General features: G+C 52.5%; 1 protein-coding gene across 22 annotated transcripts in view; it reads right to left on the bottom strand.

Moving 5' to 3' along the window:
- Window positions 1–26778, bottom strand: part of PHLDB1 (pleckstrin homology like domain family B member 1) — a 142259-nt gene that overhangs the window by 20156 nt on the left and 95325 nt on the right. For 12 of the 22 annotated variants that reach the window (XR_012665773.1, XM_048827297.2, XM_075122223.1 and 9 more), the window contains 10 exons: window positions 20550–20846; window positions 19794–19931; window positions 19145–19282; window positions 12968–13096; window positions 10109–10264; window positions 9571–9681; window positions 8806–8895; window positions 5423–5563; window positions 3485–3664; window positions 1540–1695 (listed from right to left, as the gene is read on the bottom strand). Coding sequence is in view for 21 of the 22 variants with exons in the window: in XM_048827297.2 (XP_048683254.2) it covers window positions 1540–1695; window positions 3485–3664; window positions 5423–5563; window positions 8806–8895; window positions 9571–9681; window positions 10109–10264; window positions 12968–13096; window positions 19145–19282; window positions 19794–19931; window positions 20550–20846 (1536 nt within the window). In the remaining variant the exon portion in view is untranslated. The remainder of the gene's footprint in view (window positions 1–1539; window positions 1696–3484; window positions 3665–5422; window positions 5564–8805; window positions 8896–9570; window positions 9682–10108; window positions 10265–12967; window positions 13097–19144; window positions 19283–19793; window positions 19932–20549; window positions 20847–26778) is intronic. The other 10 variants (XM_075122231.1, XM_048827304.2, XM_075122235.1 and 7 more) reach the window with 7 other exon arrangements.

Below are 26778 nucleotides of genomic sequence, written 5' to 3'. Positions count from 1 at the left end.
CAGCAGAGGTAATGCTAATCTCAGTTACGTCCCTCCTTCAGCCCCAGTCCTTCAGCACAGGCTCCTTTCCTACAGGATATTCCCCATAGCTTTGCTCCATCTTGTCTGAATGTGCCCCATGCTGGCCAGCTGCTCCACAGGGTACAAAATACCCAGGGCCCAGGAACGTGCCCTCTCTGAGCAAACACCTGCCCTTCTGAAAACCAACTCCCATTGTTAAATTGAGAAGAGACCTTGTTACAGTGAGATTGTGTTTCATTCCAGATGCAGTGTCTGTGACTCACACTTGCTTTCAAGGGCTTAGACAGTGAGAGCAAACTGGCCTCTAGGTTGCCTTACACTCTATTCCAATAGCAGAGCCTTTACCCCTGGTGAGGAGATGGGTCCCAACCTGGAGAAAAAGCAACTTTTGGACTCATCAGCTGAGCTCCTGTGAGCTGGACTCATTGAGAGTAAGCATAGAGCCCATAAGGTTGTGCTGAGTCACCTCTACAAACTTCAGTACAACCTCCACGAAGATGGAATGGCACATGCACTGGTTCAGATTGAGGGCTCAGACCTTCCCACTGCTGCTGCTCTGGTTCCTCTGAAGAGCCCCAGGCACTAAAGAAGCTTGCTGCTGCATGCAGCGGACTTGGACATGAGAGGGTTAGCTCTTACTTCCTGGGGTTTGGTGCCTGGGACTTGTGGTATACTGAGGGGGCCTTTTACTGCGGGTACTTCTCTCCTCTCCACACTCATTAATGTCATTCAACAGGTTATTGTTCCTCAGCTGAGATCAAGGGCTGGTCTGGAACCCAATTAACGAAAGGGGCTGTAACCTGAACCATCAGCTCCCCAAGGGAAAATCTGCATGAGCAGCTATTGCAACAGGTCTTACACTGATAAATAATCTATTTAATTCATTCTCACTTGGCACTGGGGCTCACAGACTTGCAGTGGAGTAACTAAAAGTGAACTACAAATCATTTCATTACTTTGATTCTGTGTTCTGTGGAGACGAACCCTAAATTACACAAGACAGGGCAAGGAGTGGGGCTCTTTAATGTGTCTGTTGAGCACCGTGTGCTGGCATGACATGGCATAAATTATAATAAATACTTCCCTGAGCGAATAATTCTCCCCCCAAATCGCCAGTTGCAACATTGTGAGAGTAACGGACCCAGCCAGGCAGTGGGAAATCAAAGCAACAACCAAATTCTGGGTCAAATCTACTGAGGGAGCAAATTGGCTCCATTGATTCATGGGAGCGGAGTCAATTGACACTAACTGGCAATCTGGGTCACACTACCTCTGTCTTCCCTCCATCCCAGCTGGCTTTGGGAAGGGACTCAGAACATCCCTAGCTCGGAAACTCCCTCATTGGGTGACCAGTCTCACTAATCTAACTAGCTGAGTCCAGCTGCAGCTGGCCTTGCTGCCAAGAGCCCCCTCCCTAGGCATCTCTGTGATCCCAACCCTGCAGCCTGTGAGCACCCAAAAGGCCAAAACTGTCCACCCCTGCAGGGCCCAGAGATGGGGAGTGGGTGGGGCAATTACCTGGAACAGCTTTCGAGAAGAGTGAGCTTTAGCAGGAAGAGGAGGAGGGGAAGAGTGAGGAGAGGCAGGGGAGGAGGCCTCGAAGCCAGCCATGTACCACTTCTCTAAATCCAGGGCAGAAAGCTGCACTGGGCCCCCCTGAAGCTGCTTCTCCATCTAAAGAGAGAGGGTGTGAGAGACAGGAGGGGAGAGATGGAGGATGAAACAGTAAGAGAAACCCTGCACCATCCCTGCATGCTCACACCAGGGACCTGGATGTGGGGAGAGGGAAACAGAACCCAGTGCTCCCTGCAGCCCACCAGGGGCCCAAACTGGCGCCATCCCTTTCTTCCTGGGAATTAAAACATGGGACCCTTCATCTGCAGCCAAATCCCAGCATTGTGCTGACAACAGGTCCAGGATCTTCCACCCACAACCCCATCATCAAGGAGCCAGAGCAGCAGGCGCTCCCGCGAGCACTGGAAAGCCACAGACACTCAACCGCAGTCTGCATGGCTTAGAGCAAAACCAACTGGATGTGGCACGGAAGCCCTGTAGGAGCATTGTGAGTCCTCACAGCGGGGCTGAGATAAATGAAAGGCAGCAGAGGACACAGGCAGGGAGGGGGGACATAGGCACCAACACTTGCAATGGGAGCTGTGCAGACAGCTACTCCTGCTTCACCCTGGAGCTGCAGCAAAGCGGGGCAACAGTGCAGCAGGGTCGAGGTCGGGCTGGCTGGGACGGAGACACTGTGTTCTCAAACCCCTTTTGAACCCAGGAGTGTTGGGACAGATTGTTCTGAGTAGAAGCCCATGGCTTGGGGCTCAAAAGGGTGTCATTCCTTCCCCCTCCACCTATGGTATGCCGCAAGGCTCACAAGGGACCCTGCACACACAGGAAGATGTCAGACATCCCTGGCATAAACTCAGTCCTAGGCCATGAACTCTTACCACTTACCGGGTCTGCTCCCCTTTGCTGCCAGTCCTAGCTCCTCCTCCAGCTGAGTGTTGTGATGAGGGCACTGGGCAGGGGAGCAGCACACAACTCTGCTTTGCAGTGAGAGAGGGAACCTGGGGATCCCAGCCCGTCTCCCTCACCCTGTGGACTGACATGGCAGTGCGGGATGCTTGGCCCCTAGCGCAGACAGCCCTGAACTCCAGGGCTCTGCGGAAATTCAGCTCTGAATTCTGGAACACAGGTCCCACCGCAGACTCCAAAGATGGACCTTCCCAGGGCCAGGTGGACACCCCTTTCTTGGGAAACAAGCTCCCCTCAAGGCTGCATGGCAGTGCCCAGCAAAGGGCGCTCATTCAGACAGTTCAGCGGACCAAGCAGTACAAGAGTCCCTGGCAAAAGGATTCAGCCCCTAGAGCAGCTGCACATCTGGATCCAGAGCAAACAAAATTCCCTACTTGCTTGTGGGTCATAGGCCCCAGAGCCCCACATCTGCCTTCCCTTCTGTGGCCGGACACACCCACACAGGGCACCTTGCCCCAGGGGTGAGCCATGCTGCTCCCTCATCACAGCCAAATGAGAGCTCAACATTAAATCAGTCTGGAGGCTTTAGAGCTGGCAAGAGGAGCTGGTGTGGCACTGTGGAGGGATCATGCAGCAGGACCAGCTCTTCCTCTGCCCCATGTGGGTGTTCTGCACTGCGAGGAATCAGCCTCCATTGATGATTCAGTGTTTGCCAAAGTCGCCAAGGCAAGCTAACGTACTGATGATGCTAGTGGTGTCTGTGCTGGGCATGCCTACCTGCTAGGATTCAGACTGCATCCCAGGCCAGAAGGGATCCCTATTGCCTGGTAGCCTCTCTCTGGGACCCATCCCAAGCACATGGTGTGGGGGTGCTGACGCCCAGCTTGGGACCTCTGAGGTTTTACAAGCCCTCCCTCCAGCTAGCCACTAGTGTTCCCCTGGAAAGTGCAAAGGGTGGCAAGAGGAAAATGCAATGGACACAAACCTCAGCAGAGATGAAGGAAGAGGAGAGAGGTGGCACAGGAGAAGGAAGGCAGCCTGCAGACGAAGCAGCTTGAGGGGCGAAACCTGAAGTGGGATGGCCCCATGGGGAAGCAGGAGAGGCTAGCCCTAGGTCAGCTCTGACATTGCCCAGAATCCCTGAGAGCTGGTCAACAGTCACGTACTGGGGCAGAGAGAAGCAGCAGAGTGAAAAGCGGAAACAGGACCAGAGCAATGAGAGCCAGACAGGCAGAGAGGTGAAAAGGCAAGGACCTCAGCAGCCTGAAAGCCCATCCCAGGGGAGATCATTACAACAGGAGAGTTTAACTTCCTGACAAGCTGCAAAGGTTTTTGGCTCAGCTCCACAGAGCAGCACCAGGAACAGCTGCTATTTGCATTGAGCCCAGCTGTCACCCACTTGCCCGAAGGTCTTGCAGCACATCAGAAGTGGCATCTGCATAAGCTCTGCAGGGGGATTCACTTTACTTTTTAATTTTTGTGGGAACTATTATTGCTCCTGGGACTGATAAGCACCCACTTGAGCCAGAGAGAGGCCAGGCTGGTAGCCTGTCAGGTTCTCCATGCTGCTCTGCCAAGTCACCTCCATCCTTAGTTACCTCAGTGTCGGGCTCCCCCCACACAGCTATGCCGATGCCCCTCAATCCTGACCTGCAGCCCCAAAGCTACTGCAGCCGTTCAGCTGAGACTGTCTATGCCAAGCTGAATGGCAGTTTTGTAACAAAGTTCTAATTCAACCTAAAGCTGATCCCACATATCTCACTTGCAGACCCCAGCAGCCAAATTCTCTTTAAGGGAATTCCACTGAGAACAGGGAGGGACCTTGCCCGGTAGCCAACTTCAGAGGACTAAAGAATTAACTCATTCACTGCACCCCCAGCAATGTTCCCTCTAATTTTTTACATCCATGTGCGGAATTAACTTTGTTATGTGCACCAATATGGAGGTGAGGTGTGGTGAGGGGCTGAGCAGGTTTGGAGGGAGGGGGCTCAGCCCTGGGGCAGAGGGTTGGGATGCAGAGGGGTGTGGGCTCTGGCTGGGGGTGCGGGCTCTTGGGTGGGGCTGAGGGGATTGGGATGCGGGAGGGGGCTCCGGGCCAGAAGGTTGTTGTGTGTGGGGGGGGGGGTGAGGGCTCTCGCTGGGGGTGCAGGCTCTGGGGTGGGGTCGGGGATAAGGCGTTTGGGGTGCAGGAGGGGACTCGGGGCCAGAGGGCTGGGGTGTGTGGGGGTGAGGGCTCTGGCTGGGGGTACGGGCTCTGGGATGGGGCCGGGGATGAGGGGCTTGGGGTGCTGGAGGGGGCTCAGGGTTGGGGCAGAGGGGTTTGGGGTGCAGGGGAAGAGGGCTCTGGCTGAGGCTGCAGGCTCTGGGGTGGGGCCAGGAATGCGAGGTTTGGGGTGCAGGCTGTCTCAGGGCTGCGGCGGTGAGAGAGGACTCTCCCCAGCCCTCTCTCAGCGCAGCAGCCCAGGACGAGGCGCCTCTCCCCAGCAGCTCCGAGACTGGGGCTGGGGAAGAGGCACCTTTCCCTACCTGCATCGCCCTTGATAGCCTGCTGTGCAGCCACTCAGCTTAGAAGGAACTTAGCCCACCAGTGCTGTCTACGAGTCTAAAGCTCTCTATTTTACAGCACAAGGGAGAGAGATCCCTAGTCACGAGAAATGACCATTTCAGCCTCTCTCACCAGTCAGCATGAATTCACTGCCTGATCAGCTGCAGGCCAGGGGGCTGCACCAAGCCAAAACCAACCTGCTCCAGGAAGGCGCATTGAGGGAACCGGTGATGGTAAGGTGGCCCCATCCCTTGCACCAGCCTGACCCATCTTGAGCAATAAGGCAACCTTGCTCTCGGTGTCAGCTACTAGAGTACAGATTTTACTACCCAGCCAGAAACACTGTAAGCAAAACTCAGCGTGCTCAGGAGCAGGTACCTCATTGGTTGCAGGAGGTACAGCAGGCAAGCAAGAGAGTGGAGCAGCAGCAGCAGGGGCAGCAGCAGAAGCTTTAGTGTCCTGGCCAGGGCCGTACACATTGCAGTAGAATCTGAAAACGTCAGACAGCCTCATGTATTCCTAGAAATCCACGATGAAGAAGGAGGAGAATTAGACTCATGCACCGGTCCCATGGCACAGACCACAACACAGCAGTAAAGCTCCACAGTGCTGCCTGGGCTCCATAGTGCAGCTGGCTGATCTCTTTTACATACCGACTTCCTCTTCCATAGAGAGGTGCAGCCTGTGGGGACTACAAGTCCTAGCATGGAACACTTCATCCTGAAGAAAAGGAGTACTTGTGGCACCTTAGAGACTAACCAATTTATTTGAGCTACAGCTCACTTCATCGGATGTTGCTTATGCTGAAATAAATTGGTTAGTCTCTAAGGTGCCACAAGTACTCCTTTTCTTTTTGCGAATACAGACTAACACGGCTGTTACTCTGAAATCTTTCATCCTGAAGGAGGAGCACTGCAGGGCAGGACTTGTCATCCCAGGTGTGCCACTTGGACGGGGACAGAGCATGCTGGGACTTGTAGTCTCTGAAGGTTACACGACTGTGTAATTGGCTTTATCTTAGGTGGTCTGGCTGTCCATGGAATAGGACATCACCATGGCACACACAGCCATTCACCTTTAGGCTGCTGTTCTATTTCCACTGGCCTAGAGCTTGAGGATTCCTAGTGTCACCCGTTGGTCGCCAGCCCTCCTGTTCTCTCTCTCCTGGAACTTAGAGGACTGGGCCAACCGCAGCTTGGCTGCATTTACTGCCACCTGGTTGCAATATACACACCTGAGACAGTTTGAGACAGGGAATCTGGACCTCCTTTGGCATCTGAATTAGCATCTGATCCAGAGGGATCGATAGATGGAAATGGATTCAGCTGGCCTGCTTCAGAACATGTGGTAGGCGGGTGGGAGAAGGGACCGCATGCTGCTGCAGTACTCAGCCTATAATGGAGCTTTACTGCACACACCACACAAAACATGCAGTGCAATCCCACCATCAGAAGAGCCCAACACGCTCCATTCCAGCACCAAGGGGAGACAGCAGCAATAGGAAACACAGCACGTTGGATACTGGCCCAAGGAAAGCAACTAAATTAAGAGCAATTGATGGATAGGAATTGGCATGTGGTATTGGAACAAGCTCCCCCTTTACCAAGTAACACAGCAAAGGGGGTAGGTGGGTCAGGGCAGACCCCGAGACCCATCCATAGTGCCCCCTGCTGTCGCCAGCCAGACATCACAGCATCTGGCATCTGTTGCCAAGCATCATTAATAGAAATGTTTCTTAAAGCCCCAAACTGTTTAGACACTGGCAGCAATGTGCAATTAAGAATCCCAGCCTCTCCTGCCAGTTGGTTTGGAACTGGTTCTCAGCTCTCTCCCTATTTCTAAATCAAAGATTTTGATGCTATTTAAAAAAAATAGAAAACAAACAGGCAAACAGAAGAAATTAAAGGGATGTTGTTGGGGAGCTTTAAGCTTGCAGTCTGCGAAATGGGAGGGAAAAACACATTCAAGGCATTTTGTTGGGATTTAAGCCATACTGCAGTATGGTGCCAATGCAAGTGAACCAGGAAGCTAAACGGGCTAGAAACGAGAGCTGTGCAGCTGAATGAAGTTCAAAGAGCATCAAGTGTGAGGAGTGTTAATCCCAGGTGTTTCAAAGGTGCGTGAGAAATATGTGATTGTTAATCTGATGGTGCCCTGTTAGTGAGCCTTTTCAATGCCTATCTGAGAGGGCCTAAGTCATTGATGGTAACACAAGCCCATTTAAGAGCTGCTGGCCTGCCTGTCGACTGAATTATTTACAAGACCCTGATAAGACGGCTGCACATAGCAGTCTGGCCCCACTCTGGGCAGAGGAGCAGAAGCAGTAAGCAAGCGAACACATGCAGTTAGTCCCGTTACCTCTTGCATCTTGGGGTAAGAGTGGGCGGAGAAAGGACCTAAGGAAGCACTTGCCCCTGGCAGGGGTTTCTGGGGCTTAGTTTCCTCTAACAGGTCATAAGGCTCTGAGATATGAAGTGTTTCCTGTTGGAGGGTAAAGGTCAGAAGGGCAAAGCAGGCACAGAAACAGGGAGATCAAAACAGCACAGAGGAATCCCTTCCCAACTGAACAGCCTCAGGCATAAAGCAGGGACATCGCCTAATGGAGCCTCCAGCCAGCCAGTCCCGGCTGACAGCACTGCAGCTTCATGGCACAGCCTTAGGGAAGATTTCACCTTGCAGACCATCTCAGTAACAGGACTGAAGGCACCAGGCATCACATATCCCATGGCTGGATTGTCACAGCTCTGCCTTTGGGAGTTCGAACCACAGGAGGGAAGAAAAGGGTCTGTGCCCTCCAGTGTAGAGCCAACCCTCCCTGGAGATGCTCCTAGTCTCCACATCAACACACTCACATCTTATGCCCACCTGGCTGCCAATTCCAATCACGCACCCAATATGGCGGAGCCTGTGGAAGGGCCAGCTGGCCACTAGCTCACTTTGCCCCTCCCCAGAATAAAGGTACTTAATAACGCTGGTGGGGGAGGGGGTAACGGGCTAATCCCCTCCTCCCATGCTGAACACCTTGGTATGTATGATCTGCACAGAGCCAGTGCCATGCTCTTCTCCTGGCACATGGAACAAGGATTCCAGCCCTAGCTGGTGCTTGCAGTCCCCACTGAGCAATGGGACGTACTGAGAAATGCTCCTGCAGCCATGCAAGATTTCCATTAGAACCCCCATCCTCACACATGCCATGCACTCTTGGGCTACAGGATGCTAGTCAGACCCTAACAGCATGGACTGGTCTGGGGGCTGGGGTGGGTTAGCCAAGGCCACCCCCCTTTCAGGTGTCCAAAGCAACACATACCCAGGGAATGATGCTCTGCTCCCAAGGTTGGATCAGGTTCCTTTCCCTGTCAGTGTTTGGGGCCAACCAGGTAAGAACCTGTCTCTAAGCTCCATGCTGCATGGCATGACTAGGACACCCAGCTAACGGCAAACCCATGTGTGGAAGTTAAACTCTGGTTCCATGGTGTTGGTGGCTCTGCCCCCAGGAGGGTTTGTCAAAGGGATACAGGATCCCCGCTGCAATGAGAGAGAGAGAGAGAGAGCCCTCTCCAGCTGAGAGGCATTTTCATTGTCAGGGCACTGGGACTTTCAGGCATTTGTGCCAAAAATCACACAAATCTGAGCACTGTTTACACCTCTTGGGGTCCAGAGGCAGGGGCCCAGCCATCAAGGTAGCCGGAGTCCCAGGAAAGCATGGCACTGTGGAGGGAGGGCAATTCTAGTGACTAATCATCCCTCTTCCCCCTAGTTACCTCTCTGAGTGCAGATGATGTTTTGGGGAAGCTCCTGCCGCCGGTAACAAGATGGTACCGTCTCTCCAGGGAGACAAGCTTCTCTTTCTCCTGAGCGCACAGCAACAAGGAGAAAAAGGGGGAGAGCAAGAGAGTTAGTGACTGTCCTGAAAAGCATCCCAAAGTGAGGCCAACACCAGGGCAGCCACAGAAACGTCTTGGGCCCTTCCTTCCAGCACCCACATTGACAGAGACCATGTCATTGAGGTTCCTGCTCAGATCCGTTCTTCTCCCAGCCACAAGCAGAGGCAGCTAGTGACAGTCACACGAGTGGCATTAGCCCAGCCTCAGGCAAAGGGGTTCTCAGCCCTTTTCCTATCACTAGGTGAGCCTGAGTCAGGGTGTACAGCTGGGCTCCCAACTGGAACCTCTCCCCAGGACAGGGGGAGCAGTGTTTGGATATAGACCAGCTGAAAAGTCTGGGCTTAGTACCAGGTCCATCTCCATCAAGGTGGGAGAGACATGACAAGCCGAGCCAGGACAGCGCAGCCTGTACAGTTGCCCTCTCTATTTCCAACAGGCAATGTGTAACGTGACCCCATTGCTGGAGAGCAGAGCACATATGCTACATGGACTCATTTGGACTTGAAGGACATAGCAGTGCAGAGACAGGGTCCAGTCCCCCAAGGCAGTGCACTCTGTATTACTAAGCGTGCCTGGCCTGGCACACACTACCCCACTGAACCCCTTTCCCCATCTCCATCCAGCATGATTCCAGGATGTTACCTTCTGCAGCAGCTGGAGCACAGTATTCTTCTCCTTGGCAAGGCGCTCAGACTCCTGGGCAGCCTGGAGCCGGATGTGATTGGCCTGGCTTTCCAATGCAGCCACCCGCTCCTTAAAGAAAATAAGGCAAGGGTGAGCTGGCACCAGGCCCTGCAGGACAGCTTGGGAAGAAGTAGCTGGCTGGGAGGGAGGAAGAAGCCTTACCAGTCTGGGCAGGTATTTGGAGCCCTTCCATCCACTCCCAGAACAGGCATACGGCTGGCTTGGGGCAGAGAGAGAACTGTAGGAAGGGATGGTGCTTGGGAGCCAAAGGGCTGTTGTGAGCACAGGGACACCACAGGGCCGAGGGCATTACAGGAAGGGGCTAGGAGAGGAGATTAGACCAGAGCAAAGCTGGGCTGGGGAGTCCTAGGCTAAGGTGGGCTGGGAGGGGATTACAGAGGAGTCAGTTTCCCCCTCACTGCAGTGGACACTTCTGGGACAAGGGAGAGCCCAGGCTCCACAATCTTTGCCCAGGGGTCCAGGATCCTCTCCCCACCTTCCTCTTGGCGATACTGCGGTGGCACTCAGCCTTGCTCTGCAGGAGTTGCTGGCTCACGGTCTCACGCTCCTCCTCCAGGCGACTCTCCTTTTCCAGCTGCTGGAACTCCAAGTCCTCAAACAGCTTGGTTTCTGTCTCCAGGGCCTCTGCCTCCTTCAAACACACAACCATGGTTGCTCAGCTCCCTCTGAAACAGAGATGCCTCCCCTCTGCCCCCATAGCACACAGATGTACCAGGCAGGGACTGCTCTGACAGGAGAGCAGGTCACTGAGAAAGCAAGGGGCAAAGCTCCATTTGCTGCAGCAGGGGGGAGGCTCTACACGTCCCTGTTGCTTATTGGGAGGCACGGGGCAGTGCATAGCTGGTGGCTCTGACTGAGTGAGACATGGACCTCCTGCTCAACAGGGACCTGCAATCATGCCCAGCCGAGGGACCTACCCAGGCAAGGTCTCCTGCTCCACACGCACAAACTCTAGACAAGAAATGCACTCTCCCCACCAGTCTCACTGGCCTGACCCATCCTCCCACAGTGCTGCAAACCTATGTGATGCTCACAGATCAGCAGAGAGAGGTCCAGCCCAGAGAGTTCCCTGCCAACTACAGCAGAGAAAAAGAGATAATAGCTTGGGGTAGGGGATGATGTGCACCATAGGACAATGGGGACTTGTGATCTGCTAGAAAGAGGGTCAGGGCAAAGCAGTCTTGGCGGGGGCTCTGCACAGCCCACCAATCCTTGGCAGCAGAGATTCAAACAGCAGATTTGTTCCCTTACTTCTTTTTTTTTTTCTTAAAAGTTACTTCTATGAAAGATGCCAGCTGGGCACTCTGTGGGCTTAGGTTAGTGGGGCTGTCGAGCTGGGGTCACATGAAGGTCTTTCGCCAATATAATTAGTATGGCCAAGCCAACATGTTAGTGTGCTCCAGGAATGTGACCACATAGCCCAGAGATGGATGAGACTCCCAGGGTTTGAGCTAGATCACCTCCTGGACAGTGCAGGACTGAGCTTGGTGTAAAAAACATTTGTTTTATTTAGTTTTAAATGTTGACGGCATCTCTTGGGCAAGTGTGGATAAAATTCAGGGTTTGTAAATTCTACACTAACAGCAAGAGCCTTTAGTCATGTATTTTTATTTAGTTATTAATGTATTTTGTATTAATTAAACAAGATTTTGTTTGCATGTAAACATCCCTCTGCAACTCTTGCAAATCCAACAGGAGCTGGAGCATAGGAACTCAAAAAAGAAACTGACCAGGCTAGCTTTGCTGTGTAGGAAGCAAGAGGCAAACACTGCCTTGCGGGAACAGTGCATCTGATGTTTTAAATGCTTTACATTCCAGTCACTCTGTCGGTTAGTAACAAGCTGCAGAAGTTAGGGTTAGGTTTTAGCTTGCTTGGGATTTTTGCATTTTATTTAAAATACATATTTTTCAGCCTGACCATTTCAGTGAAGAATTTTTCCATGCAAACCGTTTAGCATCTATTTAGTTGAAACGTGCCTGTTCAGTGTCAATGGGGAGACACTGTTTTCCTGCTCTACATATCTCTACATGTCACTCAATGCATTAGGCATCTGTTGAGTTCCATTTTAAACTGGACATAGGTTTTCAGGCTGGGATTAGCTGTGACTCCTGCGGGGACCAGGAAAAATGCTTTAATTTATTGCACTAAAAGAGTTGGACATAATAAAAGGATGATATTCCATTCCCAGACGCTCCTGGAAAATCCCAGCTAATGGGAAAAAATGCTGCAGCACTGCGATATTGACATTATCTGGCCTGGATTGTATACATACATGTCCACAGGAAACAGCAGAAAACTGATATAGAGTTTAGTCCCTTGAGGCTTGCCGGCCTCTCGTTTCACAGAAGCTGGATTAAGGCTAAAGTTGTGTCCAGTATCAGTACAGCACCCAGAGGCTGGCTGCACCTGCATTTTCAATAGGCCTCTTCCATCTCTGCCAATGCCGAGTATCCTTGCTGCACTGCAGTTCAAGGGGCAGAGCGCAAGAGTTTCACTTGGCAGGTCCAATCTAAGTAATCAGGCCTGGGGTCTCTGAATTAGACATTCATTCCTTTGCACCCTGGTGCAGACTCCTCTACAAAAACTGCCTGAACAGAAACCCCACCTTATATCTCTTGGCCTCCAGCCACACAGGAGTTGTCCCTGGCAGAGGCAGGTGCTTAGGAGCAGCACCTAGGTGGAGGATTTAGCTCAAGGAGACAAGGGTTGCCCATTTTCCATGCTTGACGGGAGTCTGTAGTCAAAATCAGAGCTGGCCAAGCAGCCAAATTGCTCGTTTCTGTTGGTGGGTGGGGGGAGAGTGGGACTGAATTCACATCTGGGGACAGGGGGATTTGTACTACATTGCTCCAGTGCTCAGAATTCCCCCTCCAGGCACTAATACAAGGGGGGGGGGGCAGGAAGGGAGCTTGCAGCACTTGCTACATTAGCACCCCCCAGAGAACAGTAGCAGTGACCAGAGAAGCGGCCGATGGAAAAGGAGGAGAGCACTAGGGAAAGAAACCTGCCCCCTCCTCACTTGCTGCCAAGAGGAGAGGCTGCAATGAGGTGTTATGGCATTCGGAGACAGGGACATGTGGAACTGGAGCTGCTTACAGTATCAACAGCAGCGGAGAGTCGCTCTGCAATCTGCTGGTGCACCAGCCAGGCTACATCCTGGGTGGTAAACTTACCAATACCATGGCACCTGGATGCCAGCCTCCTCCAGCCCTTGGTGTACTGCATTCAGTTTGGCACATGGCACCAGTGGAGTGCTGGCTCAGGCTGGAACTGTGGGCATGGAGGTGAGGGGGAGTGGGCAGTGATCCAGGAGGGTGGGGGTTAAACACTGACCCTTCTCATCTGGTCCTGTAACTGCTCCCGCATTGACTCAGGGCAGTTATCAAGCTGGCTCTTCGACTCATTGTAAAGCGCCTGGAGTTTCTCTAGCTCCTTCCTTTCAGCATCAACCTTTGCCCTTTCCTGAATCAGGGAAAAAACAACAAAACAAAACAAAAAAAAAAACAAAAAAAAAAGAGAGAAAACACACTTCTCAAATCCGCGCCATGCAGAAGCTGGAGAATTAGACAGTGGCTCAAGCCAGAGAGAGAAGGGGCACAGGGAGGGGCATGTCAAAGAGGCATTTTCAAAAAGACTTAAAAAGCAAAAGCAGTTGGCATCCAGGGCTGGATTGGATTAGAACAGTTATTGCTCAGGACTGGACCTCAGTCTCATGTCTCAAGACAAAGGCTTTACAGAAAGCACATACCAGGCCACCTCTAGGTCTCGAGCAGATTAATGTTAACACGCCTTCAATCATCAGGGATGATGTCAGCACAGCACTGGGAATGGCGTTGTCAATTAGGTGTTCTGCACAATCGGTCATCAGAGGCATTTTCGTAGGCCCTACATTTTATTTTAAGTAAGTCTCAGGAACATCATTTTATAACAGATATTTCAAATCCAGGACACCATCAAATAATTGTAAAGCAGGTCAAATGCGGAGACTACACTACCAGTCAAACATCCTGTTCCATAGACAGGGATGTCCTGGCGTTCTGGTTTCCTTATGGACAACATGAAAAACAAGAGACTAAGATCCAATCTCTGCTCAGTTAATACAGGTTAACTCCCTGGGTCCTCAGGAACATTTCAGGTTTTATTTAAGTGAGTTAGTGATGGAGAGGATATAAAGAAAACACTTGTTCCTGGTCTAAAGAGAGGAAGAAATAGGTTCACCACCCCACTCTCCGACCCAGTTGAAATATGTAGTTGGCTTCAGTCCTGCATCAACATGCTGCATTTTCAGAGGAGCTGAGCCCCCTGCAGTTCCTAGGGTTCTTTTGGGGGTTCTGCTGGCATAAAAATTTATGATAAAACCCACTGTTCATGTGTCCAGGAACCCTGGATTAACAAAGCAATGCATTGCAACCAGTGAAAGCAACACTTTGGTCTCAAGACGTCCAGGGGATTTTATACTTATTTTACAGGTGGGGAAACTGAGGCAGACAGACAGCAAGTGATTTGCTTAATGTCACACAGTGAGACATTTGGAGAACCAGGACACTCTCGACTCCCTTTCCCTAGCAATAGCCCCATGACAATCCTTCCTCCCATCCTGCCCATTTTACCTCCACCTACAGGAATAAGTAACTAACTGAATGGGAGAAACCCCAGACTGGATTACCCCTAATTTGGGGTAAATCTGCATCAAAACCCTCTAACGTGAGACTCTCTCTCATACCAACCCAGAATGATGAGACCAGTTAGTGCAAATTAGAAAGAGGAAATAGGAATATTCCCTCCAATCCCTGCGTTGTTTTCAAATCCCCTGGGAGTCGCTGAGAAGTTTGCGACTGAATGAGATAACAACAGTGGCAGTAATTGGCTTGGACAAGGCACAAGTGTCTTTATTTACAGGGTGGCACCAGCAGGGCAGTACGGAATATGTTACAAATGGTTTGAACCATTAAGTTTGGACCCAAGTTTGGATCTAAACTGCTGAGAAGTTTGGGATGTTCAGATTATTGTAGTATATTATATCATATGAGTATTGGGCTCAGTACAGCAGTAACTGGATAAAATTATCAGGCTTGTATTATATAGGAGGTCAGACTAGATGATTTAATGGTCCTTTCTGGTCTTAAAATCTATGAATGAAAGATCTGGGGACTAGTTTGGGCTCAGCTCTAGAATTTATTATTTCTGGTTTTCAGCACCGAGTGCTGGCTACCTGGGCAATTGTTTTTTAAAAGAAGTATGAACCTGTGACCACAAGCATTTACAACATCTACTTACATATGGCACAATGTTCTGTGGCTTCTAGGAATCTCTTATCTGAAGAGTCAGAAACAGAAGCTGATTACCCCTACCAACACTTTAGTGAGGGGAAGTGTTATGAAACCCACTTTATGGCTAGGTAAGCTGAGGCACTAACAAGTAAAGTGACTTGTTTCAGAACACAAAGGAAGTCAGTGGTTGAGCCATGAATAGAACTCAGCAGTCCAGACTCCCTGACCCATACTCTAAGCACCAGAAAGCAATCCCTCAGAGTATCTGCACCTTATAACTTGAGTGCCACCCCTCCATACAGTAACATGGGCACAGGCCTTGGAAGGCTGTAGGCTGTCTCCAAAACAAGAGATCCATGCTCTCCCCATCACACTCAGAGGCTGCTAAATGGAGGATTTGGACTCATCCAAACAAACTCCTGCAGTTTTCTAGGAAATCTTTAACCACTAATGTTATGCTTTTGGGGTCCAAATTTCCAGTGCCAAACATCGCCAGATGTCCTGCACTACTAGACTGATGTGAGTAAGGTTCATGACCACCCAGCATTTCAGACAACACTATAATACCTATCTACACATGCGCATGGATGAGATCACACAATTCATTTCTAACAGAATAGAATTTGCCATACAAGCCCAGCTAGTTACATCCACTAAAGTCAGTTGCTTCTCAGTGACAACAGAATTCCTGGGCAGAGCTGCATCAAGTACCCTGCCACCTCCTCATCCCTGCAGTAGTCTGCTGCCTTTTAGCAATCCGCAAGCATGCCAGCATCCTCATGCCAGATGGCTTGTTTAACTTGACAAAGTGCTGTGGAGTGAGTCACGTCTCCAGACTGGCAAGAAACCCCCATGCACTCAAGGTGTCTCATGCACTCAAGGTGTCTGCTGCACTTCAGTGTGAAAGCCAGGAGGCTCGCTTTAATCAGAGATGCCTCATTGCTCTGCACTGCAAGCTGGGGCAGACTCACCCCCCATTGCAAGCAAAGTCACCACATCAAAGCCACAGGCAAAATCCTCCTTAGAATTAAGGAGCTCCCAGGAAATATTACATATGCAGCTCCCAGTATGAAGTGGGGCATACCGGGTGCGGGGCACAGGGGCATCTCCACAGAACAGACAGACCATAATGAATGCTCCTGCAGTAGCCAGAGGGGAGGGAGGTGGTGACCTAGAGAGTTCCAGGCCTGACTCTCCCCTCACTCACACAGGTTTTACATCACTGTCACCCCAAATTTACACCAGGTCTGACGGAATGGAACTATGCCCTGCCCTTCATCTCTATACCTTGTGGCTACCAACAAGCCTCTTGGCAGCAAATCCATCCCTGCTCCCCAAGGTGCTCAGCCTCCAACTAGCTCTCCATGCTGAAGCTCACATCACCCCAGTTAGTCCCATGAAAGAACCCAAGAATACCTGCAAAGCCAGAATGCCACACAGGATATTTCCTTCACCTTGGGGTGGTGGTTAAACCAAACAATGCAAAAAAACGTAGGAGTAACATCTTCCGAGGAGCTAACCCAATCCCCCTCTCCCTCTGCCAACTCCTAGCAAGAGGCCAGGAAACACTCCACTGTAACCAAAAGAGTCAGAGCATGAGACCCTATCAACATGAGAATCCACTCTCTCTGTGCATGTCAGTGCCCCACAGGGTAGGCTACTAGATACACCAGGAACCCATCTACACTACAATCAGAAGTGGGTCATAGGAGCTGGTTACAGCAAGGCTAGAATGGGCAACTGTGTCCCCAAATTAACCTGGATCCAGGGATGTTATGCCACTAACAATTGGTAAGCAGTCATATAGCTGTCACAGAGAGGGTCTAATTGGTCAGAGGAGCAGCCAAATTGATTTTCATGCTGCTCACTCAGACCAGGGTGAATAAAGATCATGTAAGAAAGCTTGAATTCTCAACCCAAGTCAAATATCAAAGTCTATTAGCTTTGATTTTTCAACATATTTTGTGTAAAGCAAACAATATTCCCAGAGGCACATGTCCAGCTGCGGTTACTCTGACTGTCCCTAATATGCCCCCTGCACCTCCTCCTCTGTCTGCACCATGTGGTTAAATGTTGGGAAGGAAATTTAAAAACCAGGAACATTACAAACAGTGATCCATGTCTCTCTCTCTCACATGCTCCCACAGGGTTAATGGAGATCTGAATTTATACTAACAGGTGGATTTAGGTGCTAGTCCAGAAGCACCAGTTCCTGTCCCAGGGCAGCTCAGAGTACATGTCTCAAGGAACCAGCACTGCTAAAGAACAGCTGCCCAAGTTAGGCCCAGGTGTTTGGAGTGTGCACAAGTGCTAGAGGTTATGGGGGCCCCATAGCATGCAGAGGCATGAGGGATTAGAGACACATTTCGGAGTGGGCGCCGTTAGAGAGAGTTAGTGCTGACTGATTAGGAAAGCGAAGGGTTAAGACGGCAGAGACTTTGGGAGTGTGGTTTCTTTTAGTCCCTCTCCTGACTCCATATGGAGCTGGTTGTTTCACTAGGCATGGTTTGCAAAAGGGCTGTAAAATTAAAAAAAAAAACAATCCCAGCACATTGCATCTGTGCAGGAGGGGCTGCCTGCATCCTGCCACTCACAGGCTTCACCTTGTCCAGCCTCAGAAATAGTCACCAATGAAATGAATCAGGACCTGGTGCGTTTCTAGCCTTGGTGCCAGCATGGCTACACCCCACTGGGTTGCCATGGAGAGGGCAAGGACCGCAAAAACATCCATTCACTGTGTGGGACAGTATGGAATCCCTGGAGGGACAAGGGCAAAGGTTCTAAGAGAGCTGGACGAGAGTGAAAGTTGATCTCACTGTTGGGAATGTGCTCAGCTCCCACTGATCCTTGCTCCACAGAGTGATGCATTCCGGGCAAGCCTGGGACTGCACTCCAGTGCAGTCAGTTACCTTCCTGCATGGGAATGGATCGTCTCCAACAAGACTCCTTGAGATAGGTCCCTGTGTGGATATGCAGTTCTGAGGGGGCACCAGCAGAGGGTTCTGTTGCTGTGAAGGGCAGAAATCATCAGCAGGAAGGGCGGTTTTGGTGCAGTTTCTGATGGGAATGGGGGTACAGTTTGTCCTGCAGAGGTTATTGCAGGGGACATTCAGGGTTGAGTGTTGGAAGGTTGCAATGGGTACCACAGAGGAAGCTGCATTCAGATGTCTTTCTGGAGTTGTGCGCGTTTCTGCATGGGTGTGGAGGTGTTGTTTCCCCTGTTAAGAAGCATACAGCAAGCAAGACCCCAGAACTGGAAGGGAGGCTGAGATAATGGTCTTTGGAAGGTGCATTCTGGCTCTTGTCCCCCCTCCTCTCCAGCATTCTGGGAACCACGTCTCAGGCAACAAGCTGGGAAATTAATGACCTCTTGGTGGCATCATGGTCAAAGCTGAATGATGCTTTAAATGGAGTGACACGAGAGTCTCCAGCAAGCTAAGCACTGCAGCTGTCATCACCACTTGCACACAAGCACCTGGAGCTGTCGATTGGTGGGACATATAGAGAACTGACAAACTCACTGCAAAACCTTATACATCAAGGCCAGTGTAGGAAGCAAGGGGGCATGACTGACAAGTAACCCATGTGCTGCCCAGGTGAAGGCTGAGGCCAACAGAGAAAGCTCCAGAAATTGGCATCTTGTGGAAAGGTTCAATGAGTGCAAAGGTGACTCCCAAAGTGCACCCCAAGCACCGAAAGGAGCTGCCCTCCCCCACCAGAGCCCCAAGAATGGACAGTTCCAACCCCAGACAGGCTGACAAAACTCCCAAGCCAGTGGCCAGTCCGCACCAGGATACCAGACAATGGCAGAGAGAAGGGAAATGCTCTGAGTAGAGGAAGTGCTTTCTCAAGATGGCTGCAATAAATCCAGCACCTCCTATCTGGGGGTGAACATGCCTGGGGCAGCCCCCTCCTCATGGAAATGGCACTTTAGATGCCCACCAGGTGATGGCAAACCCTTTGAGAAGGGGGGCCCAGAGGCAGATGACACAGGCTTTCTTGGGAACGGATGGCCAGTGTGTGCAGTGCACAGAACCTATGCCATTCTCCCCCAAGATCAGCAGATGACCAGATAGGTCAGTCTCTTTGGCATCGGAGCCAGAAGTATGTGCGCAGGAACAACACTTTCCAGCAGGGAAGAGACCTGGGATTCAGCAGCCCCTTGGGGGGTCTCTGGGGGTGCACCCTGCACCCATTGCTCCAAGGCACAGACAGGGGAACTCTCAGCTCTGGGGTTTACCTTGTCCCGCTCCTTCTGGATGCTGGAGTCCAGCTCGCATAGTTTCTCTTGCAGCTGCTGCACGATCTTCTGTTCCTGCTGCAGCTGTATCACTTCCGACTCCTGCTCCCCTTGCAGCAGTGCCCGCTCCATCTCCGCCTAGGCAGACACAGCCATGTCACAGCAGTGCTGCCCCCGCCAGCCCTCATCTCCCAACCTCATCACAGGACCCCCAGAGGCACAGCAACGCCTGGGTGGGACATGGCTCTGCTGGCAGAGATAAGCCAAGGAGGGCAACTGGTTTTGGGTCAGGCCCAGATGGAGGTCAGCGCTGAGGCTAATGGCTCAGGTTCAATGGTTCTCAGACCTCACATGCTCTCCCCATGAGATCTCGGCTCCATCAAACATGGGAATTAGAGACAGGCCCCATGAAGCCTCAAGTCAGAGCCAGATCCAACCTGTCAGGGTTAGTTCTGACCCTCCATTCTTCTCTCCCCCACCAAACAAACAAAACTTTGAAGGGGTCAGATTTAAGGCTCTGGTCCGGGTTCCCTTCCCTGCCTTCCCCAGTCTAAGGGGAATGGAGCCCAGCCGGGCTCCACCTTGGCCCCCAGTGAGTGTCCTGCACTCTTCCCCCACCCCAGGAGCAGTAGAAAGGGTTTCGCTCCACCTCATGGGACGACTCCTGCAGCTGCTGCTCCAGCTCCTTGACATGGCTCTTGAGCTCATCCACATGGCCCAGCACCCGCACCCACTCCTCCTCCAGCAGGGCAGCCTCCTTGGTCTTGGAGCCCGTTGAGTCCTCGTGCTGCTTGGGAGAAACAGCGACATCACTGGGGGACTGCTTATTTGCTATTCACAGAGTAGGGAGTGCACACAACACTTCAGCAAAAAGAGGGTCCTGCCCCAGAGCTCACAGCCACTCCCAATCCCCGTCAGCCCACCAGCGACAGCCCTCCAAGGTAGGGCAGAGATGGGGGTGCATCAGGCACAATGTGTGACTCTCAATGCACAGCCCCCTCCACCCAGCGCCTGCTACCAGTGCCCCCATGGGATTCTGCTGTACCACCAGTCAACCTTGCAGTCTCATACATGGGGTTTTGTGTTGATACACCCAGAAACCCACCACTGCCCATGCCCAGATCGGGTCATAAGCACATCTGAGTCCAGCAGCAGTAGGGTCCCCTGCAGGACATTTCCCCCCCCCCCCCAAAAAAAAAAAAGAACCAACAACCTCCACCCTCCCACCTCAGGGCAGGTGCTTTCTTGTGCTGTGGACCCCGCCCACACGCACCTTGTGGTGTGTGCGCTGCGCCATGTGGGGACCCCCCCATCTCATGGTGGGTGCTCTCCATGCTGGGGAGGCCCTGACCCCCCATCCCTCATGGTGGGTGCTCTCCATGCACTGGGCCCTGTCTCCCCTCACCTCGTGGTGTGTGCTCTCCGTGCTGCTACTTTCCTCCTTCAGATTCTCCTCATCTGATTTCTCCAGGCTCTCCCTCTGCTGGGGCCCTGTGGCCTCTCCAGTTTCCACTATGGCCTTGCCAAGGCCCAAGGCAGCCAAGCTGGCAGAGCCCCTGGAGTGCCTCCTGGCTGTCAGGATGTTGGTGGTGGCATCTCCGTCACTTGGGAAGTGCTGGTGCGAGTTGCCTGTCTCTGTGATGCCATCAGTTCTGGTGTATTCCGCACACAGGTTCAGGATGGTCTCCAGGCGCTGGCGCTCCTGGGCAAGGGTTACAGGGAGGAAGGGGTGGGTGGGTTGCCTGGTGGGATGGGTCCTCACACAGATATGGGGGGCCAAGCAAGCAGGAACTGGAAGGCATGTGAACCCAGGCCCCACTGCCCTGGGCTTTCCCCCTTGTACTCCATCCCTGCATCACCCTGTGACATCAAACTCCCTGAAGTGACACTTGTGTTGGACTAAAACACTGATCCCCCACCCCTTGCTCCCCCGCATACTGGCCTTGTTCTTTTGGGCCTGACAGATGGGATTGAGTCCTGGGGGGAAGAAACAGGGGATACAGACACCTGCTTGGACCAAGCCTTAATACAGCTCTCCCAGTAAAGTGCCCAGACATCATGAACATTCATCTCTCCCATCTCCTGCTGCCATGTCATTTCTAGCATGCATAACCGGGCCTGGATCACATGGCAGTGAGCCAGATAAGGAAGGGAAGCTCGTTCCAAAGCCTCCCCATCTCTAGCCTGGCCAACATGGGGAAAGTGTATCCCCATGCATTCTCAGGGGATCCTCAACAAAGAGGCATCCAGCTGCATCTCGCTAACAGGGCTTCACCCAGGGAGTCTGGGATCCTCCAGGATGCATGTGCAGTCCCACTGAATTGCAGCCGCCTTTGGGGCAGATGACATTAACCAGCCCACAAATGATGGGAGGAGAAATTCTGGCTCAGGTGCGTGGGGATGAACCTCTCTTGCTGCCAGTTGTGCTGAGGGGATCTGTAATGTCCATGGAGAGCAGACAGGAGGTTGGGTTTAAAAGCCGTGGCTGAAAGACCCTCTGAGTACATGTACACAGCAATTAAACACCTGTGGCTGGCCCAGGTCAGCTGACTTGGGCTCACGGGTCTCAGGCTGCAGGGCTGTAAAACTGCTGCCTAGATGTCCAGGCTCAGGCTGGAGCCCGAGCTCTGGGACTCTGCAAGGTGGGAGAGTTCCAGGGCCAGACTCCCGCCTGAGCCTGAACATCTGCACAGTAATGTTTAGCCCAAGCCCCACATGCCCAGATTAGCTGATCAGGCCCAGCTGCAGCTGTGCCACAGGTCTCTTACTCCAGTGTAGATGTATGTTGTGTAGCTGCAGGCTGGTACCTAGGAGGATGAGGAACTCAGTGGACTCTGCAACTCCAGGAGCTCCCTCTCCATGCCTGATGCTCAGACCATTAGACCACACAGAAGGGAGTGCCCAGCTGCAGACAAACAGGCAGGGTGCACCAAGACACCCTAACCCCCTGGGCTTAGGCAGCTCGGTGCTGCATTCACAGACTGCTGAACTGCTGGCTTGAGGAGTCACCCTATGCTCAGGACCAGAGACAAGGGGCCCCAGCATAAGGGAATGGCTTGGAACAAACCTCCCCAGGCTCCTGCAAGGGCATGGGGCAGAGTCTGGACATACATGAGAAAGTGGTACTGGATTAGCTTAAATTGTTTGTTAAACTCATTTTGTTGAACTGGAGCAGGCCAGTGTGGATGCTCTGACTGCCATTTAGCTTAAATTGATTCCTAAGCAACTAAAGCTAAACAGAACTAAGTTTGGTTTAAAGCCAAAATAAGACTAAAGCACTTCTTCAGTTGAACCAGGGACCTGAGACAATTGCCTGTTGGTGCCAGGGGCTGTTTCAAGAGCAGGGCTTCTCCCAGGACTTGGATTTGTATCAAGGCATTGCTGGCCAGAAGGGCACCTGGAGATGTTGGATGAGCTGCGAAGCTCAATCTGAGCTTCATGCCTTGGCCACTGAGACAGCTCAGCAGCACAGCTCCACATAGCCCAGAGGGAGGCACCCAGAGTCCTCCTCTCCACTGGATGGGTGTGGAGCCAGACTGCCTATCCCTGGAGTGGGAACTGAAAGAGATAGGAGCAGCCTACACTGCTTTCAGTGGAGCCCATCCAGCTGCTCCAGGACATTTGAGGAGGGAAAAGGAAAACAAGGGAACCCCAACAAATGTCTCATCCTCTTCAAATCCCACCAGCAAATCAACCCCGACACAGCATCCCACATGCTTCTGGGGCAGCTGCTTCTGCAACAACCAGAGGAAGGGTTTGCTTCTGCCAGCTCCCTCCAGAATCACTGATTCCACAGCACTCTCCCTCCCATGATCTGAGCCCCCAGGGTCTGGCAGCATTTGCTTCCCACCGGGGTAGGAAACCAAGCAGAAGCTCGTGCCGTATTATTAAGGGGATGTTCTCAGGACAAAAGTCATACTCACACAGCAGGGATTTATCTACATTGCTAGTCACCCTGGGGAGCAGAATGCATGGACCCATCCCCTTCCCCACCTCTCTATCAGTGTCCAAGGTCACCTACAGCGTCTCAAGCTCCAGTACACTGCTGCAAATCACACCCCAGATGGGACCCCCTGTTTACAAAAGGCAAGCAATCCCCTCCCCCCAAAGGAGAAGCAGCACAGAGACAAAACAGACGTGCCAAGACCAGTCATTTCCTAATCATAGTGAAGTGTTCAACTCCTGGTAGATCATGAGGGGCAGGACTGTGCCTCTCCAAGGCCCCACGAATCCCCACCTGGTGCCGAGGGACTTGGTTCTCATTCATTAACAAACTCCTGGGAGGTGAGTGGACACACGTGTCTATCTAAAAGCCTGCAGAGCTCCCCAGGTTTACCTGGGTGAACAAGTGGTCCCCGTCACTCATTAGTTACACAGTGTGCACACAACACAACCTGTCCTAACACATTCCTGGCCCCGCCCATGCCCTCTGCCAGATGTTGCTCACTGACACTCCTGACTCTGGGCCAGAGTACAGTGCTATTACTCACTCCAATGTACAGGAAGGGGAGGGACGAGGGAGGGTTTGTTTGAACCACTTGTTTCATACAGGTTAACATGGCCACACACCAGGTCCAAGGAAAATCTGGGAGATGATCCCAGAACTCCAGGTTCTAAGTGCTCTGCTGTAACCACTAATCCGTGTTCTCTCCCTAACTGATACCCATCCCCACTGCAAGGAACCACCAGCCACACAGCACTTGTCTGGTATGCAGGGGACCAGGCTACCCCTTGAGTTGCTTTCCCAAGCAGCCCTACCCAACCAAAAGTGCCTGCAACCCCTTGTTACCACTCCCCAAGGCCTGATAATCCCAATCCCAGGAATTTATTCCAAAAAGTTTTCAGCCTCTACTCCTTCCCAACAGGCTGCTCCCATCACCTGCCTGGGCGCATGAGTGACCACCAGCTTTGCAGATGCCAGTGCTGTCCTGTGAATCAGTGGCAGGAGACTGCTAAGGAAGCAAGAATAGCTGTGTGCACACACACACATGCAGATACAAACTCACAACCCTTACCAGCTCAGTCTCACAGCCAATCTCAACTGGTCTGGGAAGCCAGTGGCTTGATGGACCCACAGAGATACGGGTCACATGCCACAAAGAGTGCTGCCAACAATTAAACAGCTCTGCAAGTTGAGATGAAGAATCTGAAGAGCCCAGATGGCAGACACTGGGCCTTGACAGCTTTTGGGAAAGGGATGAAAATCAGGGACTGATTGTACAGCAGCAGGCACCACACATAGCATCAGAGGGACAATGAAGACCGACCTCCGTCCCACAGCTCTGCCAGCGCCCTCAGTACAAACCTGCAGCCCCCAGCTATTCCAGTCCTGGGCCACTGTTGAACAATGACTGACAGGCCACAGAGCAGAGTGAGTTTAGTTTTGAAATAGCACAGCCGGGCAAGCACCCACTCCGCTCCAGGTGCATTCCCAGCCCAGGTAGAGCGAGGGAGGAGAACGGGGCAAAGGTCTGGGAGGGAAACAAAGGAAACGGGGCAATGAAAGGGAGGGAAACAAAGGAAAGCCTGGGATAGTGGTGCACAAAAAGCCTTGCAGCAGCCTTTCCAACCTGCACTGACCCTGGCTAGAGACTGAGGGGGTGAACTGCAGCAGCCACAAAAGAAGTGCTCCCCATGGCTCAAAGGGATGGATTCAGCACCCAGCTCACAGCTGCTCCTGCTAGCCCCACCCCCACATAACTTCCTCCCCCCAGGTCCACATACTCACAGAGGGATCCAGCCCCACTTTCATGGTCCGTCAGATGTTCCTCCAGGGAAGCAATTCACCTTCACCCTCTCGCCCACCTGGATTCAGCACCACCCCATGCAGGGTGCCAACCCGCTGCCCCGCGGGAGACACGTGACCGGCTGGGAGTCAGAGATAGACTAATTACATAGACTACAGCCCCAGGCTGGAGAGCCGCATGCTACACAGCGCTATTTCTGGACGGTGAATCAGGCAGTCTGAGTGCAAACTGCAGCTCCAACCTGAGTCAGTTCTGAGTAAACAGGACTCCCTCCCCCACCCCAGCCAGATGCAGCCTGGGAGAAAGGATCCCCCATCCTCCTCTGAGCCTGGGTGAGGAGAATTATGGTCTTGTGGTTATAACACAGAACAGAGTCAGGACACCTAGTTGTATCAGGACACCTGGGTTCTACTCCCAGCTGTGCCACTGACACGCTGCATGACCTTTGGCAAGATATACACCCTCCCTGTGCCTCCGTCTCCCCATGGGTGCAATGGCGGTTGATGATCCTGACCTGACTGGGCTGGGAGAGGCTGAGACAGGCTGGGAGACCCAGGGGGCAAGCACTGCAGGGGGCAAAGGACATTCAAGAGAGGGGCGAGTGTGGGCTCCACCTGTGGGACAGGTCAGCTCCCTGTTGGGGGAACAGAAGGGATGGCCTCAGACAGAAAGGCCCTGGATAAAAGAGGGGGATAGTCACCTCAGGAACCTAGTGCCTGGCTGCCCCCTCCATAGCCTTACCCTGGGAAGCCCGCACCAGGCACCTCATGGCCCCTTGCACTGCGCTGGCCACCAGAAGGATTCACAAGGGGGGGCAAGGGCAGCCTGCCAGGCTCTGACACCTAGCTCATCAGCCCCCATTCTTGCTTAGTCCTGAGGGATTACTATAGCAAAGATGATTAATAATATTGGGGGTGGATGTCCAGGCCCAAGGACAGCCTGGCCTTTGGCTCAGGCAGAGCCCCAACCAAGCTGGACTGCCCCAGACATTCCTGTGTTCCGCTGCTGTGGATTCACAGAGCTGTAGGTGCTTTCAGAACCATCTCCCTCTCATTCTGGGGACCAGACTGCCAGGGGTAAGGGCACAACATCAGCTTCCCGCTCAGCCAAGAGACACAGAAGGGGCTGGGTTGGGAAGCCAGGCCCCATGTGTGGAGTGGGTTAAATCTGAATAGTCTAAGAAAATGGGGTGCATCCCTCTGACACTGGTCCCACAGCAAATTCCCAGCACCCACCTGGCCCTCTTCCCCCTCGGCCCAGCTGTCTGTGGAATCCCAGACTCCCAATCCAGCCTTGCTCAGGGTGGAAAGTGTCTCCCTATAGCTGGGGCAGACAAAGTGCCCATAGGCTCTAGCTCTCCTGCTAGAAGGGACAGGGATATGCAGGAGCAACCTTCCCATCCTGTCTGTGAGGTGCCTGTCTCACCCCTTATGCCTCCTCCCACAACTTGATGCCTCCAGCCACTGCCTGAGGGTTTATGTACTCCCCAGCCCTACAGTGACCATCAACCCACAGGTCCAGAGAGAACAGGCGGGAGAGTCAGGCTCTCTCCAATGTCAACTCTGAACAGAGCAAGACAGCACATTAACAAGGGCACTATAAACCTCCAGCTGGCACCGTGCTGCAGTGTTCACTATCCCCAAAGCAGGGGCACCCGTAGGCTGCTGAGCTGTGGCGTAAGCCTCTCCTGGGCTGGCATAATGAGGTACTGGGGGATGGAAGGACCATTCTCAGGGGTGAGTTTTTAGGGCTGGAATGGGCCCCTAGCATGGAAGGGAGGGGAAATCGGGGTCTCACTGCAGTGCACAGGATAGAGAGGGTGATGATACCCTGCACCAACCCAGGAAGCTGACACCCACCCTATTCCTTCCATGTTGGGTGTGGAGA

This window comes from Caretta caretta, chromosome 22 (assembly GCF_965140235.1).
Source record: "Caretta caretta isolate rCarCar2 chromosome 22, rCarCar1.hap1, whole genome shotgun sequence".
NCBI lineage: Eukaryota > Metazoa > Chordata > Testudines > Cheloniidae > Caretta > Caretta caretta.
This window is presented reverse-complemented; position numbering and strand designations above follow the sequence as displayed.